General features: G+C 39.9%; 1 protein-coding gene across 1 annotated transcript; it reads left to right on the top strand.

The window, feature by feature from the left end:
* The first annotated feature begins 997 nt into the window (after nt 1-997).
* Nucleotides 998-17,954, top strand: LOC144595563 (uncharacterized). The gene is made up of 5 exons (XM_078403115.1): nt 998-1,126; nt 8,172-8,222; nt 11,082-11,211; nt 14,196-14,341; nt 17,826-17,954. The coding sequence occupies exons 1-5, from the start codon at nt 1,036-1,038 to the stop codon at nt 17,945-17,947; spliced, it is 540 nt and encodes a 179-aa protein (XP_078259241.1). The 5' UTR covers nt 998-1,035; the 3' UTR covers nt 17,948-17,954.
* The last annotated feature ends 2,663 nt before the right edge of the window (nt 17,955-20,617 follow it).

The following is a 20,617-nucleotide window of genomic DNA, read 5'->3' as shown; positions in this document are numbered from 1 at the left end:
TATCTAATTCAGGTTGATCAGACTGCTGCTAGTTCCACGAGGAAAACTACCAAGGAATTCTTTGACATTTGACAACTTTTTCAAAGATTCCAAACAGATGGCCTTGTTCTCCATATTGTCTATAAATTACATCTATTGAGTTAGCTCCAAGTTTTGCTTCAGTAAGTTGCCTCCTTCAAAAAGATTCAAGAGTCTTTGAATTTGACCCCAATAGGAAAGAGATGCGTTTTTCAAATCTGGGCATATTGTTGGGTAAGTTCACCGTAAAGAACTGCCTTCTGGGACAGGATAATCAAGTAAATTATTTGCGTTTATCCCTTTGTCATGTTTCTGTACACTGTGGATGGCTCGATTGTAATCATGCATTCCCGCTGACTGATTAGCACGTAGTGGGAGAGTCTAGGACCAGAGGGCACAGCCTCAGAATAAAAGTATGTACCTTTAGAGGAGAGATGAGGAATTTCTTTAGTCAGAGGGTAGTGAATCTGTGGAATTCATTGTCACAGACGGCTGCGGAGGCCAAGTCAATGAATATTTATAAGGTGGAGATTTACATTTTTTTGATTAGTTAGGGTGTCAAAGGTTTTGTGGGGAAGGCAGGAGAATGAGGTTGAGAGGGAAAGATAGATCAGCCATGATTGAAAGGTGGAGTAGACGATGGGCCAAATGGCCTAATTCTGCTCCTAGAGCTTGTTTTCAGTACCTTGGTACATGTGACAATAAACTTGGTACACATGACAATAGAGCTTGTTTTCAGTACCTTGGTACACGTGACAATAAACTAACTAAACTCAACTGTACAGATTACTGAAATATGTATTTTACCCCACAAATTTGTTGTAATCACAGTAGCTCAAAACTGATGAAAGCTGGGCTGGTTTCTATATTGCATCATTGAATGTGCTGAATTAAGTGTTTGCTTCAATCTACTTCCTCTGACTTGCGCAGACGATTTTGTTAAACTCTACTCTCCACCAGCTGCTGAGTCTAAAATTGGGGAGAGTCCGTTGAGTATCCTTTTGTTACAGTTGCAGTATGATTGTGTTAATGGCTGCATTTATCTCTTTGTGTGCATCTATCAGCAGCAAGGTATGTTCTTCCGCAGCAACGTGCAGGAATGCTCCAGGTAAGAAAGAAGAGCAGGTATAAGTAAAGCTTGTAACTCACAATATCAGCTCATGTTCATATTGAGGAAGGGAAGGTACAGATTTTATAATGGCAGTTTCAGAATGTTTTTTGTGATTTTTTGAACGTTTTGCTATAATCTGTGGAAATAGTTGTTCAGTGATCATTATAGCAAAAAAAATAACCGATTAAAATACTTCGCTTTAAAATGTTTCAAAGCACATATAGCTGAAGTGAGAAAGGTCATTCTTCTGTAAAGTTGTAAAATTAAGTTGAGCAAGTTGGAATTTGAAAAGATCAGAGAAATTTTCAGAAATGTTTTGCTTTCGTGAAAAGCCTTCCTTGGAACATGTAGCACAAAAAGGTCATTCAGCCCGGCCACTCCTGGTCACCACTTACCCTGCACTCAAGCTTCATCTCATCCTTCCTCATTTGCTTCAATCAACATAAGACTCTTCTCCTGCTCTCTCCTTTCTATCTTGCCTAGTTTGTAGAATTAAATCACTCTCCACGGCAGTGAGTTCCACATCTCCCCACTCTCTGGTTGAAGATGAATCTCTTGAAATCCTTATTTGATTTTTTGATTGCTATCTTACCTTGATAATCTCGAGTATTTATTTCCCCCACCCCCTCTAGTGCTGCAATGATTTCATAATTTCAAGCTTTGCCTTTTCAAGAGAATATGGCAGCTCTAACATTGCAGTTCCAGAATCAGTCTCGTATCTTTTGTTGTTTCTTCCCCAATGCCAGTATATCTACTCTGTAATATAATGACCATAGCGTTACACAGCATTGGGTCTAATCTAAGTTAGGTAGATGTTTCACACAAAGTTCTAGTTACACCCTTTGAGAAATAAGCCATATTGTTTGATTGTTACCCAAATCACCAAATGACTTTTCTATTTATCCTTGCAGATTTCTTTCTTCTTCACTAAGATGCTCAGATTCCAAGTATTATGCGGCTTCTCTTAGTAAAATATAAAACCTTGCACCTACTTGTGCAGCAGTTCATTGTTCAGTTACTGCTTCTGCAAGTATATTAATCCCTCTATATATATTTTTTTAATTTATTTTTTGCTTCAGCAATTCCTATTCCTATCTTCCTCTTGCTCTTGCAGGTGGCAGCGAAAGAGATGCTGCCTTACAGTGCTAGAAACCAAAGGTTCGATCCTGACTACGGGTGCTGTCTGTGTGGAGTTGGTACATTCTCCCTGTGACAAAGTGGGTTTTATCCAGGTCCTCTGGTTTCCTCCCACTTTCCAAGGACATGTAGACTTGTGGGTTAATTAGCTTCTGTAAATTGCCCCCAGTGTGCAGGATGCAAAAGTGGACTTGGTGAGCCGAAGAGCCTGTTTCCAAACTGTATCTCTAAACTAAACACTAAACTAAGATGCTCATCACAAATTTTGAATATGTATTTTCAATCTCAAATTGCGTTTGCTAAAATAAAACAACTGTGGTTCCAGTACTGATTCTTGTATAACTCAATTTCCACCTAAAATCACTCTAAATAACCACATTTTATACTAGAGGTAATTTGTTTTTACCTTGCAGCCAGCCAGCACTTGCCCCTACTGAATTCTCATTTTGATATCAATCTATTATTTTATTTGAAAATCGAGATGAAGTCATTGGAAATGTTTCCTCTTTTTTTTTTTAGTGGTAGTTTTATTATTTTAATAGCATCAGTGTATAGCTGACAAGTTAGAAATTTCTTTGACATGCTCCACCTCCCTTTTGCAATTAAATGTCATTAAGTATCTGACAATCTTGCATTCTGCCATTTTAATGAATTATTAACTATATGTAATAGCATCTCGGCTACCTTTATCTGCATTCAAAAATATATCCAGATGTAATTCATGGTGATCAGTGGTCACCACCTTGTAAGCAGGGGCACAGTGGAGGGTTGATATGCCTGATGTACTGGGCTGCGATTTCTTGCAGTCTTGGGCTGAGCAGTTCCCAAACCAACTGTGGAGCATTGGGATATGATTCTTTTTATGGTCCATCTATAGAAATTAGTAATTAGTAATAAACATTTGAGACATGCTGAATTTACTTAGCCTTCTGAGGAAGGAAAAGCATTAGTGTGCTTTCTTGGCCAGTGTCAGCGTGTTTGTGCCAGGACAAACTATTGTGGATATTTGTGCCCTGAAATTTAAAGCTCTCGCCATTCTTGACTTCAGTGATATTGATAAAGACTGGGGCATATTCAACCCTGCTTCCTGGTCAATGGCTAGCTCCTTTGTTTTGTTGATATTGAAGGGATGGTTGTGGTCTTGATAAAGTATAAAGTATCGTCATCCAAAAACATGTTTTTGGACGAAATTACGTTACCCACCGTCAACAATGAGAGGCAATAAAAAAGAAAGCAATAAAACACACAATCACAAAAATCAGCATAAAACAAAAAACATCCATCACAGTGAGTCTCCTCCAGTCACCTCCTCACTGTGATGGAAGGCCAGAATGTCTTCTCTCTTCCCTGCCGTCTTCTCCCACGGTCAGGCAGTCAAAATTGCCACGTCGGGGCGGTGGGGGCTCCCGACATTGAAGCCCCCGCCGGGCGGTGGAAAATCCCGCGGCCTATTCCAGGCCGCACCAGATTTTCGGGGCGGACGAAGACGCTGCCGGAGCTCCCGAAGTCGGCCCCCACCCAGGGACCTGCAAGCTTCAGACGTCCACAGGGCCCACGGCCCGAGGCCGAAGCCTCCGAAGGCGAGTCGCAGCCACACTCACAGCGCCACCACAGCCCCAGGTGGTCCCAGCTGGAGGCCGCCAGCTCCAGGTGTTTGGCCGACGGTAGGCTGCACGTGTGAACGGAGACACGACCCAGAAAAAAAGCTTGCATCTTCATTCGGAAGAGACAATTTGTATAGTCCCCCCCCCCCCCCCCCCCACACACAGTACACAACCACAAAAAAGACTACATCACATCCAACACTTACAATTAAGACAAAAAACACCAAAAAAAACCAAAAAGACAAACGGATTGCAGGTGAGCCGCAGCTGCTGCGCAGCGCCGCCTCACGAGCGATTGTTACGTCCTTGTACTCTGTCTAGTCATTGTCTGAAATACAACCCACCACAGTGGTGTCAACAGAAACTTGTGAATGGAGTTGGAGCTGAATTTGACCGCACAGTAGTGAACATATAGTGAGGGGCTAAGAAGGCAGCCTTGGGAGGCAGCAACGTTGAGAATTATTGTGGAGGATGTATTATCAACTATCTTTGCAGATTGAGGTCTATGGGTCAGGAAGTCATGGACCGGTCACCGACTCAAAGCTGTCATGAAGGATCTCATCTGTATCTTCAGCACTGTACAACTTTCGGTAGTTGATCCTCATGCTTCAGTTTCTGCTTGTAAGCCAGGTGCAGAAGCACAGCCGGGTGGCCCAGTTTTCAAAAATGTGAGCAGGGGATGGAGCAGTAGGCTCCTTAGGTGGTGGACCAGTTATCAAGGGTGCATGGGCCTCATATATGACAGGAGGTGTATTGATAATATTTTGGGAACACGCAGAACACACAACTGGAGAAGATGAAGAGAAGATGTCTTGGAAAACAAAGCCAAAGAAGTGACCCAGTAGAGGTCTTTAAAACTTGGTTTTGATGGAATGGATACAAGACAATGTTTCCACATGTGTTATGGGTGTAACATCAATAAAAGACAGGGAACAAGATAAACAATAGGGATTTCAGATTAAAGTTCTATACCTGAAGGGATAGTGCGAGCATGAAACTCAGTACCAGAGGGATGCAGAACAGTAGAAGCAGACAGTTTTGACACATTTAAAGAAAGGCTGCCCTCACATAAGGGAAACTAATTTTCAATAAAAGTGAGCTTAGGACATATTTCTCTCGCCATAGATGCTGCCTGACCTGCTGATTATCTGGTATTTTTGCTTTTCCCCCTAAACTACTTGTATCTGCAATTTTTTGCTTTTGGAACAATTATGGATTAATTGATGATCATAATGTCCAGTTGGAAAGACTGGATTTGGAATGCAGGACAAATATTACTTTTTGTTATTTTGTTCCAACAAATGCCATGTTCATCTATAATGGATTTGTGATTATGAGCATTTATATTCCAGGCACTTAATCCAACAAGTCAGCCTTTTAAAAAAAAAAAAAGGTCGTGTCCTGCACGTCAGCATGTTTCATTTCATGGAAAAGTAAAATACTACAGATGCTGATAATGTGAACTAAAACAGAGAAAATCTAGGAATACCCAGCTGAACAAGAAGCATACCTGGAGTGAGAAACAGTACGTTTGAGGTTGATGACCTTTCATTAGAAGCTGCTTATTCAATGTTTCACCAGTCATAATCAATCAATCAATCAATCAATCAATCAATACTTTATTGCAGACTCAAGGTCCAGATAAAACCCAAGACATTACATATAATAAACATACATAAGCACAATAAGTTACAGACAAAAGCACAGTAAGTCACTAACAAATTACTAACAAAAGCACAATAAATTACATACAGGCACAATGCATGGTTTAAAGCATCAGCCATCAGTGATAAAACAACGAGACAACTATACCAATGTCTCCACAACTGTGATTGGTAGTGTGTAGTACTAAACCTTATGAGTGATAATAGCAAGATTATCTCATTTTCAGAGTCATCAATTCGGCAAATAAGTTTATACATTAAATTTCTTAGCACAGCTTGTAGGGTATTAACTCCTGCAGCCACAAGCATTTCACTTGCACTACACCATCTAGGTCTCTTAAGTAATATCCTCATGGCATCATTAAAAGCTACCTGAAGACTCTGTAAGCTAGCTTTTTTATAGTTTGACCACAAGTGTGCAGTGTAGAGTGGTGTACAGTATGCTCTGAACAGAGACATCTTCACCCCATCTCTACATGCACCAAACTTGCGCTAGAGAATGTTTGCTTGTGCATATATCATGCGGGGTTGCCTATAAATATCCTCATCATCTGTCATTTGTTCTGTAATAAAATGTCCAAGATATTTTACCTTATTACATACACTAAGATTATTATCAGTCAATTTAAAATCAGGAAATTTTAGACATTTATCTTCTTTGGTTCTACAGATCATAACAACACTCTTACTGGCATTATATTTGATATGTTCCACACCAAACACAGAACATATAGCAAGGAGCTGCTGTAGACCAGCGCTAGATGGACTAAGGACCACAAGATCATCTGCATACATAATATGGTTCACTAAAGTGTTGCCAATCATGCACCCAGTATAACAGGCTTTCAATTGCTTGGAGAGATCATCAATATAGAGATTGAAGAGAACTGGGGAGAAGATTCCCCCTTGTCCGACACCATCGCTAACCCCAAATGGGCCTGAGACCATATTGCCCCATTTTACTTGCATAGTCTGGTGGGCATACCAGTAAACCAGAATTCTCACCATGTATTTGGGCACCCCCCTTTGACTCAATTTAACAAACAACTTTCTATGATTAACACGATCAAAGGCTTTGGAGGCATCAGTAAAGCACATAAGGACTGATGAATGTTTACCTCTATATTTGTTTACAATTTCCTCTAAGGCATAAATAAATAATGAGAGGTCATAAGAGTTTTTGATGAAATGCAATTGATGTGCAATGTTATCTTTGTTTATCCCCTCAACAGATGCTGCCTGACTTTTAGACTTTAGAGGCACAACGTGAAACAGGCCCCTCATCCCAATGAATGCAAGCCCACTAGCGATCTCCCCACACACCAGCACTATCCTATACACTTGGGACAATTTACAATTTTTACTGTAGCCAATTAACCTACAAACCTGGACATCTTTGAAGTTTGGGAGGAACCTGGAACACCCGGGGAAACCCCACATGGTCACAGGGAGAATGTACAAACTCCGAACAGACAGCACCCGTAGTCACAATCGAACCTGGGTCTCTGATGCTGCAAGGCAGCAACTCTACCACTGCGCCACTGTGCCGATACCATTTTTTCTGGAAATCAAACAACTTTTAATATACCAAATTACTACTAAATACTTCTAGTATTCTATTTTTATTACATTTAATAAATTCTGCGTAACCTTATGTCAGTTATGGTGAAGATCGGGATACAATTCTAGATAATAGACCTGCCAAAATATTTAATTTGGTTCAAAATCATTGCTTAAATCTGAGTGATGCCACTTTACTTAACTGTAAATCTGACCCTCTTTTTTTACAGAGAATAATTATAGCCACTAGGTGGCGCTGGAATCAAACCTTTTAATCTCAGTTTGTTTTCATAGACAACATTTCTTAAGGTTACATCGAAAAACTGAATATAGTGTCGTGCTGAGATTGTCGATTGTCCAATCGTCACCTCCCCTGGAAACAGCAACTTACCAATCACAACACCATCATTCTATAATAAAGACACTGTGCTGGACTAACAGATCAGGTAACATCTCCGGAGAACATGGATGGGCAACATTTCGGGTCCAGGGCTCTTCAGACTGGAGAATGTCACCTATCCATGTTCTCCGGAAATGCTACCTGACTCGCTGAGTTACTCCAGCACTTTGTGTCTTTTCTTGTAAACCAGCATCTGCAATTCCTTGTGTCTATCATCATTCCATATTTCAGCACCTCCAGAACATCAGATTTTACATAGTACCCAGCCACCTTTCAGTTGGTCACTAAAATGTGGTTGGATACTATGAAAATTTTGCTGTTCTGGAGGTGCTGAAATATCAGTGAGTTAAAGGCTTTGTTTTCATAGACAACATTTCTTAAGGTTACATCGAAGAACTGAATATAGTTTAGTGCTGAGATTATTGTTATTGCAATTGTTTTATTTATTCATTGTTATTATGAATATTTAAATTCAAACCCTTTAAATTGTCTTATATATTTATATTTGCTTGCTTAATTTGAAGTAAATCCCCAATTAAAAAATATATGCAACATTTTTACATTTGAAAATTGTAAAAAAAACTTTAAGGCACTTAAAATTTTCATAAATTATAATTTTCTGAACTAAACAGTATTTAAATGACATTTTTTCTTTATCATTGAACATTTTTTCACAGGGCACATGCAGATTTTGTATCCATGCAATAATACTATCGAGGCTATTGCGGGTAAGTATTTGTTCTTCACAGGGAAGTAGCAAATTAAGTATCAAATTGTGTGTTGTGTATGCGGGCAAGTGATTCCAGTGTGGCAGTGTGAATACAGTCTGAGGAAGAGTTCCGACCAGAAACAGCACCCATCCATTTTCTCCAGAGACACCGCTGACCGGCTGAGTTACTCCAGCACTCTGTGAGTACATTAAAGGCTGCTTATCAAATAACACTAGGTACAGTGTTGGATGATGTGCTCCAGAATCTGATTGGGAACTCACTAGCCCCATGTTCGTCCTGGTGTGGGGTTGGTAGCTGTGATGTTGTGGAAACAGTCTGACAGTGATGGTCCTGAGATGAGGGAAGTGGATTGAATCTGATGGGGTACTGGTTCTGCTCTGTAATGAAGGAGGGATTGTCCGACTGCTTTCTAGTTTCTTCTCCTGCAGGCATCACGTTGCCCTTGGTCATGTTCTTCTCCTTACCAGCTGATGTGCATGCCCCCCTGTAAAATGCACTCAAACGTGAGTCATGGGAGTATAGCTGGCACTATGGTTATTTTCATCTCAAAGTGTGTTCCATGATGGTATAATTTCCTTCAAATTTTTCATCATGACAGATGGGGTGATTTGGTTTTGTCTTGTTCTGGTTGAATTATCTGGAGATTGAATATTTCATGTGCAGTGGGTGATGCATTTAAATGGAGTCAATCAAATGTAGCAGTGATACTCACAAATTACTTACCCATTAAGAGTCTTCTGTCTATGTTTGGACGTTTCTATGGTTCCCTGTACATCATGGTCTCATTAGCCACCTCAGGACTCAATGAACCAGAGAGGAAGCAAGTCATCTTTGATCATGAGGAATTGCCGATGGAGAACAAAGTCTGAAGAAGGGTCTCGACCCAAAACGTCACCCATTCCTTCTCTCCTGAGATGCTGCCTGACCCGCTAAGTTACTCTAGCATTTTGTGTCTACCAAAGGGAGAGAGAGCATTCAAGAGAGAGCTAGATAGAGCTCTTAAGGATAGCGGGGTAAGGGGAGAAGGCAGGAACGGGGTACTGATTGAGAATGATCAGCCATGATCACATTGAATGGTGGTGCTGGCTCAAAGGACCGAATGGCCTACTCCTGCACCTTTTGTCTATAAAGCTTCATATGGAATGTGTCATTTATAAAACACCGCCTACAATGACAATTAAATGGGTATTGTCATAAAATTGAGGCATAAGTTGAGTATTGCCAGAAACTGTTACAACCATATATCCACTGGGGAGCAGAAATTGCCTGATATTTGTCTCAATGACTTTGAAAATCAGAATGGCTATTTTAATTAATTTGGGATTTTATAGCGTTTGGTACTATATCAATACTGTTTTCCTCAGAACACTGTATTTCCTACACTGACATTATTTCTGGTCTTGAGCTACCCATGGCTTGATTGAAAGTATAGTTAAAACCCATTGTTTCCATTGTACTCTGCACTGGTGCTGCACGTGTCACAGCAATGAGTGCTTAACAAGTTCAGTTGACTGTCTCCTCAGTGATGAACAGCTTCCCAGCAAGGTATTATCATTAGCCAACTTGAAGAACTGAAAGTTAAACAAAGAGGGCATCCGAGATGTCCTCATTCTTTAAGGAATGGAGGTTCCCTCTTCCATCATAGATGAGGCCTTCCCCCCCCCCTTCCCAGCATTGGCAGTTCCTCCACAAGACCATTCACATTTCAGACTGGAAGGTTTGAAATTGGTAAAACCCTGGAACTTGACACTTCTTTCTTGCTTGTCATTCATTTTCCTATATTCCCCACCCCCTCTCTCCCCCTTCCCCAATGTGAAGCTGCAGGTCCCCAGTGTCAACTCACTGGTCATAAAGTTCCTCCTCCAAAACTAAGTTTTAACCTCCGAACTCAAAAGTGCTATTAATCTTGCTGGGATTTGTAAAACCTTGAGTTAGATTTCCTGAAGCAATAGATGGGCAATCAGTGAGTCAACATTAGTGGAGGGGTTTGTGTAGGGAGTGGTGAAGAACATGTTACAAGTTTTTCATGCACTGATGATAAATTGCTTAAGCTATTGACAGGTCCCTCAGGTCGGCCGACTTGGGGCTACTCACTATCCCGCGGTCTAGGCTTAAGCTTAGGGGTGACCGTGCTTTTGCGGTTGCAGCTCCTAGACTGTGGAACAGCATCCCTCTCCCCATCAGAACTGCCCCCTCCATCGACTCCTTTAAGTCCAAGCTCAAAACCTATTTCTACTCCCTAGCGTTTGAGGCCCATTGAGGAGGCGCTGTGAACTGTTTTGTATGTGCTGTTATGTTTGTGTGCTACTGTATGTTTCATTTTTTCCTTAGTACCTAAACAGATGTACAGCACTTTGGTCAACGTGGGTTATTTTTAAATGTGCTATACAAATAAAATTGACTTGACTTGACTTGACAGGGACAGGATTAGAATGAATTCTTGGAATTTGAAAAGTCAATTTTTATTTTAAATTTGGAATTCTAGCAAATTTAAACCACAGCGACTTGAAAGTAGGTCGTGGAAATTAGGTTTTAATAAAAACAGTCAAATTCTGAAGTCGCAAATTAAATTGGGTTTATAGTAGCTCCACATATTCAGATGTCAATGTTATGTTCCTCTTAAAGTGTGAATTAATGTGGAATCATTTGTCAATTGCATTAACTGTGCCATTTGTTAAATATATCAGTTGCCACTGCCATAGATAAAAATTAATTGAAGCCATTTTGAGATCTGTTCAAAAAGATAATGGAGGAAATGATTAGCACCACTGCACTAAAGCAAATGGAACTGACAATTATTTCAATGCTATCTAGTTTCTATCCAAATCATTTTGAAACACGTGTTTCATTTAACAGGTTCTAAACTAGAGATAACTTGCAGAGTATTATCTGACCTTCATACAGTTGGAATATTGGTGTACTGGTTGGCCAATCACGCTTACATTGAAGACTATAGCAAAGACAATAGAGTTAAAGAAAATAAAATGTATGTATACTTCAACTAATAAATATTTTCTGCTGTATGCCAAATATTCATAGCTTGATACAAACAAAAGCTAAACACGTGCATTTTTTTGATTTTTGTAACTTACTAATTTACCTTTGTCGGCATTGGAGTGGGGCAGTAACCTATAAGTCACCCAACTACAACAAGCCTTTTTGATAACAAAAACCATTTAGAACATTACATTTTATGAATTTTTATCTTGAGCCTCATGTAAAATTCTATAGCATTAATACAAAACAAAATTAAACATTAAAAAAATAAATTATGGTAAACCAGATGGCTATGATTGTAAAGAAAATCCACGTTATTGGCTGATATTCCCAGACAATTTAAACATTTAATAATAGACCTTTGCATCAGTATTGTTCAATATTCAGCCAGATAATCATTATCGGTTCAAAAACTGACCTGTATCATTTGGAGTTAGAAGTTGATCCTATCTAATATTACATACATTTGATTGACCGAATATAACATTCTACTAAATTAATAACATGAAGTCATGCACACTTTTTCAAAGTTCTGCCAGTCTTGTGTTGACACCATCTCTTGCTCATGAGAAGAACAAGTTTGAGACCTCTTGATTTGTATTTGTGCACAATAGGAAGATTGAAGTATGAAGGCATTTCTCAGCTGGTTTTCTTTTATCATTACTTGCCATTTTTGATAGGGAAATTTGTTATCTGTGAATCAGTCAAGATGTAAGCGGGGGTTTGTCCACAGACATATTCGTTGACTGTCCATTTCCCTCCGCGGATGCTGTCTGACTCACTGAGTTGATTCACAAACAGCAGTTTGCTTTTGCTCCAGGTATCCAGGTTTGTTGATGAAATAGCAATCTGTGGCACTGTCATGCAATGTAGATTAGAGCATTAAACATAGATTAGTTCACTTACTATGTTCAATAGGCAGCACCTCTGTCTTTGGTGTCCTCTAATTGGAGCAAGTCTGGTTGATATAATGCTCTCTAAATCACCATAAATACTTCAACATTACTTCATCTAGCCTTTATAATTGAGAAGGACAACAGCAATGATTTTGTATGATTCCCTTCCTATTTGAAATAACTTTTTTCAGGCATATTGATTCTCATCAATTTTTTTAATCCTGGAGTTCCCTATCTAAAACTATGCCGAGGGTGCTTTCACAAGGGCTATCTTTAGACAATGGCCAACATTGTCTTTCCGGAACAAATAAAGATGAACAAGCTATTATATTTCATATACTTTTCAGTCTCTGTCACATCTCTCCCCTTTCTTGATCTTTCTGCCTCCATCATAGGGGGCAGACGTTCAACTGTTTATTAAAAACAGTCTGAAGAAGGGTCTCAACCTGAAACGTCACCTTTCTATGTTCTCCAGAGATGCTGTCTTGCCCACTGAGTTCTTCCAGCACTTTGTGTCCTTTTATGTCATTTCAATTGCATGTTTGAGGAAGGATCCCAACTCAAAATGTCACCTATTCATTCCCTCCACAAATTCTGCCTGACCCACTGAGTTACTCCATTACTTTGTGTTTTACTCATTTCATTGGTTACAAACCTCACATTTCTAATTTTCGTCCTTGACTTTGTTCCAGAATCTCAGTGTGCAGTGGCAATGAGTCCAAAGCTGTGTCTCTTTCCCATAGAAACTTTATGGTAGCTGCAGCAAGCTTCAATGTATTCCCCTAGGACATGGTCCTCAATGTTGGAATGTGTTGGTCAATAACATTTGGTGCTTGTGCTGGGTGATCAATGAGTTCAAGAAGACAAAAGTGCACCTTTCACTGAGGGGATATCATTTTTGAGTAGCTGATGTTTATTCCAGTGTATGACCTTGTTAACACCCTGTGCGCTTGGGTCCTGTGTTATAAAACTGTTTGGGATAAATGTTGACAAATACCACTGTGTCTCATGTTGTGACCTTCTCAGCAAAGTTGATTAGTACGGGTGCCAGGGGCTATGGGGAGAAGGCAGAAGTATGGGGTTAGGAGGGAGAGAAAGATCAGCCATGATTGAATGGCAGAGAGTGGACCGAATGGCCTAATTCTGCTCCTATCACTTATGACCTAAGGACCTTATAAATGCACAATCTAAAAGGAGAAGGCATTGCAGTCAGATGGAGAAACAAAGAAATGCAGATGCTAGAACCTTCAGCAAGACACAAAGTGCAGGAGTAATTCAATGGGTCAGGTATCATCTCTAGAGAACATGGATAGGTGATGTTTCAGGTCGGGGCCCTTCTTCAGATTGATTATACTGGGGAGAGAAACCTGGAAACGACATTGGGGGGGGGGGGTGAACAGAGCCTGGCGAGTGACAGGTGGGGATGCCGCCTAAGCTCTTGAGTTACTCCAGCACATTATGCTTTGCCAGAGGCATTCAAGCCGGTCTGATCCACTAGAGACAGAGCAGGTCAGGCATCCCACCCACTCAGTATCTCTTTGACCCAATATCATTATAGTGAAGGCAATGGCAACTGAGCAGGAATTGGAAACCTACCCATGTTTTGAATTTTGTATGAGTTGAATTACTGTACTATCTCTTCCCATGTTTGTGCCTGATTTCTCTAGAATTAAATTAGTGCCATATGACCTTATGGAGAAAGAGTATCCACTCTACATTGAAAAGGTAACCATGCCACAAATGGTTTCTTTGTAACTTTGGAGTTTCTTAAAAATTATAATGAGTCATGTTGATGCTTCAGATCATCAGACACCATGATCTGAACCAATACCTTGAATCGAATAATCAAGGTATTGCTTCAGATCATGATGTCTGTGGATGACTCTGTTAGGATTAATATTTTTTGTCTTTGAACTACATGTAAAGACTCAGATTAGTGAACAGTGAATCATCTCTACAAGATAACTATTGACCGAGTCCTCAAAAGGTGATTCTATTGATGGGACAGCCTAATTGTCTGAAACATACCATGTGTACATTTTAATTGTTTCTTATTCACATTTGTTTGAATTGTCAGGGAAAGAAGAGGGCACGAAAAATCTTTTATCGAAGTTACTCTGAGTTTCTCGCAAGTTGAAAGAAAGGATTTTGAAGTAATCTTTTCATGTGTTATGTTAAGTGGGAAATTAGATCAAGAAAGATTTATTTCCATCAAGCCAGTCGGTGAGTTTTTCTATTTGAAAAGAATTATACAATAATATTAATCAACCCATTTTTTTTCAGCTAATAGAACAAAAATATATTCTATTAATGACTCAACGGGTCAAGGAGCATCTCTGGAGAAAAAGATGGGTGACGTTTCGGGCTGGAACCCTTCTTCAGACCCCTGCGTTTAAAGAAGGGTTTTGACCCGAAACATCAACCATCCTTTCTCTCCAGAGAAGCACTTTGTGCCTATCTTCAGTGTAAACCATCATCTGCAGTTCTTTTCAACATACATGTATTCTTTTAATATTCTGGGTATTCCATATACTGAAGAAAAAATAAAAGGCAAAGGGCTGAATTTTGCTGATGTTTTCCCCATGTTTCTCATTGCTCACCCCGATTTAGTTAGTTCATCCTGGATCCCATGTGATCTCTAACCTTCGCAGATCAGCCTTCTTTGAGGTCCCTAGTCAAAGACCTTGCAAAAGTTCATGTGCACAACTTTCTTCATCAATCATCTTGGTCACCTCTTCAAAAAAAACTCAACCAAATTTGCCAGGCACTATTTCCCATGCACAAAGCCCAAGCTGACTATCCCTACTCAGTCCTTAGTGTGGATCCTTAATTTTACGTACTATTAAATACTATTCCAGCCCTTATGTGGAATAGTCCAGCCCAGACCTGTCTCTCAGAATCCACTCCAATAACTTACTTTTCATTGATGTTGGGCTCACTCGTCTGTAGTTCTCAGGCTTTTCCTTGGAAACGTTCATAAAATAGGGGCACACAATTAGCCTCCCTCCAGTCTTCCAGAATCTCGCCCATGGCTGTTGATGATGGAAATATCTGTGCCAAAGCCGCCAATTTCTTCACCAGATTTCCACAAGCTCTAGGGGTTTTTCTGCCTTTGAGCATTTTAAAACCTGCAGCATTATCCACTTCAATACTGTAAACTCTCTTGAATCCACGGATTTTAACTTCCTTAAGTTCCCTAGCTGCCTTGCCGCTAGGTAAATACAGGTAAAAAATATTCTTTTAGGACCTCACCCATCTCCTGTGGCTCCTAATGTGGACAACCTCATTGATCATTAAGGAGCCCTTTTCCCTCCCTGGTTACTCTTTTGCCTTTAATATTCTTGGAGAATCTCTTTGGATTCTCCTTTGCCATAATCTGCTAAAGCTATCTCATATCCTCTTTTTGACTTCCAGATTTCCCTCAAGTGCCCTAAATGTGCTCTGAAGAGGCCTTTCTGTCTATAGCTATTCAGTACAAGCAAATGATTTCAGAATTTTTTTGCAACCTTTACAGTAGAAGAATGAAACGGTTTCCAAGCTAGTAGATTACATCCAAGAAAGCTGTCATTGCAATTTTTATAGAAAGAAGTGTCTGGTCTTTTGTGGCGAAGAGAAAAGCACCTTGGAAAGAACATGTTTGCTTGTAACATGTGTGTAGGCAGCGAGGCCACTTCAGAGTACACTTAGTACACTTAAGAGGGAAAGAACATTTTTCACAAAGTATTACAGAGTACAGACTTCCTCCGTGTCAATGTAGGTTTCGGTTTGACATTCTACACAAAGGTTTTGTGGTGTCTAGCACAAAAGGAGCGAGCAGGCAGTCTGTCAAGCCAGTCAGATTGAAGGAGCATAGTTGGGCAACACAGGGAGAGGAGGGAATATAAATTATAGCTTATATACATCCATATTTTTCAATACTTGTATGGATGAAGGAATATGTGTAAATATTGGAAAATAAGCATCTTTTAAGCATTCAACTCATCTTGTTAGCTAACAGTTATCAGTGGCTGGGAAAGTTTTCAGAACTGGGAGCTGGAGGTGCTCTGTTGAAAACAGTTCTTCATTAAACAAGGCTTCATTGGTCTTTGACGTTTCTGACAAAAGAGTGTTGTCAATGCCAAGATGACAGAGCGAACCCTGTGGGGTAGCAGAATGTTTAATGACAGCAACTTTCAGATTATTACATTTAACTCCATACGTATGAACCCTAGAAGATGGTCACATGGTTAGCAGTGCCGAACGGTCCGCAAATGCTATCTTACAAATAATATCTTACAGTAAATGACATTGGGTTCCAGAAACCAGAAATGTATGTTAATATCTGCCTCCTAATGCCAAAGATGAACATGGAACAGTACAGCACAGGAACGGGCCCTTCAGCCCACAGTGTTTGTGCCGAAACTGACAGCAAGTTAAACTGATCTTATCTGTCTACATGATCCGTATCCCTCTATTTCCTGCACATCCATTAGGCGATCCTGAAGCCTCTTAAACACCACTATTGTATCTGCCATCACCATCACCCCTGGCAATGCGTTCCAGGCCCCCACCACTCTGTGTAAAAAAAACTACCCCGTACATCTCCATTAAAATTTCCCCTTATAGCTTGTGCCTTCAAGAGTGAGACATTTCCACCCTGGGAAAATAAAATGACTGTCTACCCTATCTGAGCTTCTCATAATTTTATATAGAAACATAGAAACATAGAAAATAGGTGCAGGAGGAGGCCATTCGGCCCATCGAGCCGCACCGCCATTCATTGTGATCATGGCTGATCGTCCCCAATCAATAACCCGTGCCTGCCTTCTCCGCATATCCCTTGATTCCACTAGCTCCTAGAGCTCTATCTAACTCTCTCTTAAATTCATCCAGTGATTTGGCCTCCACTGCCCTCTGTGGCAGAGAATTCCACAAATTCACAACTCTCTGGGTGAAAAAGTTCCTTATCACCTCCAAAGTTTCAGAGAAACCGATCCAAGTCGATCCAAGCTCCCTCTGTAGCTGAAACCCTCCAATCCAGGAAGGATTCTGGAGTAGATTTCCTCTGCAGCCTTTCCAATGCCCCCGCATCTTTCTTGTAACGGGGCAGCCAGAACTGCACATGATACTCCAAATGGTTCCTGATTGACCGTGTCAACATGACGGTACACATTATCACCCCAAAACTGAAGGGAAGGCAAAACTTGCCTGAGTGCTAAAGGCTTTCTTCCACGCATCAGAAACACAGAACCTCCCACTTTCATGCCTATCCCAGCACGGTGACCATTAATTATGGTTTTTTTCCCCTACAAATGTAAATCAATTTACACCTTTCCCAAATCATTCCTGTCTTTGGGTTTAAAGCCATTTGTTTTTATTGAGAATCTAGAGAAGTTTGGTTGAGTATTGTCATTAACATTTATGTACGTGTAAGAAGGAGGTGTGTTATTCACTGCCTCATCAAACCTCAACTCATTTTGCCAGTAAATGAAGCCACTTCAGTCTCAGTTCAAATGAACATGACTATATCCTGTAATTATAATTTGACTATGAGAAGAGAATAACAGATCATGTTTTCTATGTTTACGTAATAATGTTAAATTTGTCTGTACAGCCGAAGGATTATAGGAAAGCTTACTAAATGTAACACTAAAACACTTCAAACATAAGATTCATTATCTTACATTGGTTTATCTTCTGGTAATGTAGATTTTTTTTTTTTTTGTAGTTTCAAATGGTGATTCGCAGATCGCAATTGCTGTTGCTGTGGTCGCCAGTATCATTCTGGTCAGCGTGCTCATTTACAAGCTTTTAAAATTCAAGTCTCCCCAGACTTATGTTATCTTTTAAAATTACAGGTAAGCTTAGACTTGTTAGTGTTGCATTCTACCCCTGCCAAGCTTTGTCTTGCCGCTCCACTCTTCCAGCTTTCTTTCCTCTTCTTTGCAATCAGTCTGAAGAATGATCCCGACCCAAAACATCACCTATCCATGTTCTCCAGAGATGCTACCTGATCAGTTGAGTTGCACCAGCATTTTATCTTTCCCAGGTAAATGCTTACCTGTACTTTAGGCAGGCCATCCACTTAAGCTGAACACTGCTGCACTGGGCATCTGGTGGAGGTCATTCCTCAGACACATCCACTGCAAAGAGTGCCCAGTGCCTTTGTTCCAAGCGAGAGGTGGAACTACTCAGCACCGAGATCTGGGTGTCAGCTTTGTCCATGGCCAGCATGGTGAGTTTGACCATTGCTGGGAGCAGGCAGTAGACATTCTCCGTTGTGTGGATGAGATGACGGTCCACTTTTTTTTATGCACTGTGTTTGCCAAAAAGGTTGCAAGGATCCTTGATGAGGTTTGTTCCATGCAGTGCATCACAGAGGATTCTTTGCTCTGTGGTTTGTTCCCAGGGACACATACTGAGACAAACATCAAATGCTGCTTCAAAATCATCAACACATTCAATGGCTCCCAAAACCTATTGGTTGGTTTTTCTATGCAATGAGATGTGCATAAGTGAGCATGTTCTCCAGAGATGCTGCCTGACCCACAGAATTACCATCCCACCTTTTTTGTAAACCAGCATCTGCAGTTCCTTGATTCTAGATTCTACAATAAAGCTGTGATCAGCACTGCCTTGTCACCAACCAAGTGGTGCTTAAAATTGACATTCAATTTTTCTGCCTTGCTTGATAATTTTTATTTAAAATTAATTTAATTGTATTTTCAATGTTTCAGATATTATAAATCCTGACACTTAACATGTTTATGTACAGCATCCTGAAGCTTGATTTGCTCCTGAAGTCCATCCTTTGTTTTGGCAAGACATTTGTGCTATCCTCTTGATACCTGCAAGTTGCTCGGTGTGTTTGATATCAGAGACTGGCTTTGAAAATAAGCAACGCTCGAAAAAAAGTGCAATAAATATTTTAGCACAAATAATAGTTGTGTTACCTGGAAGTTGTGTAATTCTGACTGCATAGATGACATAAGGTGAATTAATTTAATACATTGGTGCGGTCTGAACACGGTGGCGAAGCTGTAGTAGTGCTAGCTTACAGCGCCTGAGACCCGGGTTCGACCCTGACTATGGGTGCTTGTCTATACGGAGTTTGTACATTCTTCCCGAGACCGTGTAGATTTTCTCCTAGATCGTCGGTTTCCTCCCACACTCAAAAGGCATACAGGTTTGTAGGTTAATCGGCTTGCTGTAAATGTAAATTGTCCCTGGTATGTGTAGCATAGTGTTAGTGCATGGGGATCGCTGGTCGGAGTGGACACGGTGCACCGAAGGGCCTGTTTCCGTGCTGTATCTCTAAACTAAACACAAATTCATTCATGCCAAGAAATTGATATGTTTGGCCTTTTTCTGCTGCTGTGAATAAGGAGGACCCATATCTTACCCTTTTGTTTTATTCAGTTTTAAGGGCAGGTGAATGCAGAAACACAAGATGCTGACCAATATAATTACAGTCGCTGTAGATGCGGTGTTGTACAGGAGTCTGGAGGATTCATTTATTTTGTTTCTGCAAATTTTGCTTTTATATTCCATGTTGCCATTTCCCAGCAGTCAATAATATGCCAGATATTAACTTTTAAGACTCAAAAGACATCTTGTTAATCTCAGTTTTGTAACCCAGCATAAAATTATGACATAACAGCAACACAAAAGCAATTTTCAGCAGCATAGGCTAATGGTGCTAGCAGACACTGGTCATGCAGTGGCAGACGTTGACCTAAATTCAAGAGGCTTACTGTCAATTAGTATTCTACTTAGTATACTTTCCCCTCACTAATGAGAGAAAGGTGTCTGACATTAATGAGGAACATTCCTGAGTAATGAGAACAAATATTATCAACCTATTATATTCTTAAGAATAGAACCATCCTGTTCCAAGGACTGCTAAACAAAACTGAACTAAAATAAACTAAAATAAACTAAAATAAACAGTACTGAACTGCTGAAAGGAAAACGTGCCATAAGTATACAGTAATCTTATAAGGAATGCAGTGTTAGTAAAAGAAAAGATATAAGGCCCATATCGACTTAATTAAGTCATGTCATCCAATTAATCTGGTCAATGTTATCACAGATAAATGATGTTGTTAGTACAAATGCACCAGAAAAATATTAGAAGACTGTGTCTCTACAATCAAAAATTAATTTTCATCAAAAAATGATTTACATGAGAATGTACATGGCATAATTAGTAAATTTTCAGATGACACTAAAGTAGGTGGTATAGTTAGAAGAAACTACTTTTTTAAAAAAACAAGAAAAAAAAACGAGTCCATCCCCACCTTCTGTCATTGATTTTGACTTGTTCGACTGCAACTCATTTTTTCTAGTATTTGTGTTTTGGAAATTCTTTGTCAATTAAAACCTTTGTAGAAATTACTTCTCATAATTAAAAATACTTCTTTTTAAACTGCTTCATAATACAATGTAACAGTGTTATATTATTGCTCCGACTTATTAAATGCTTATTCGTTATCAATAACGGTTCCTGGTATTTTCAGT

This window comes from Rhinoraja longicauda, chromosome 7 (assembly GCF_053455715.1).
Source record: "Rhinoraja longicauda isolate Sanriku21f chromosome 7, sRhiLon1.1, whole genome shotgun sequence".
Classification (NCBI taxonomy): Eukaryota; Metazoa; Chordata; class Chondrichthyes; order Rajiformes; family Arhynchobatidae; genus Rhinoraja; species Rhinoraja longicauda.
Note: the sequence above shows the minus strand (reverse complement) of the source record. Positions and strands in the feature narration are given on the sequence as shown.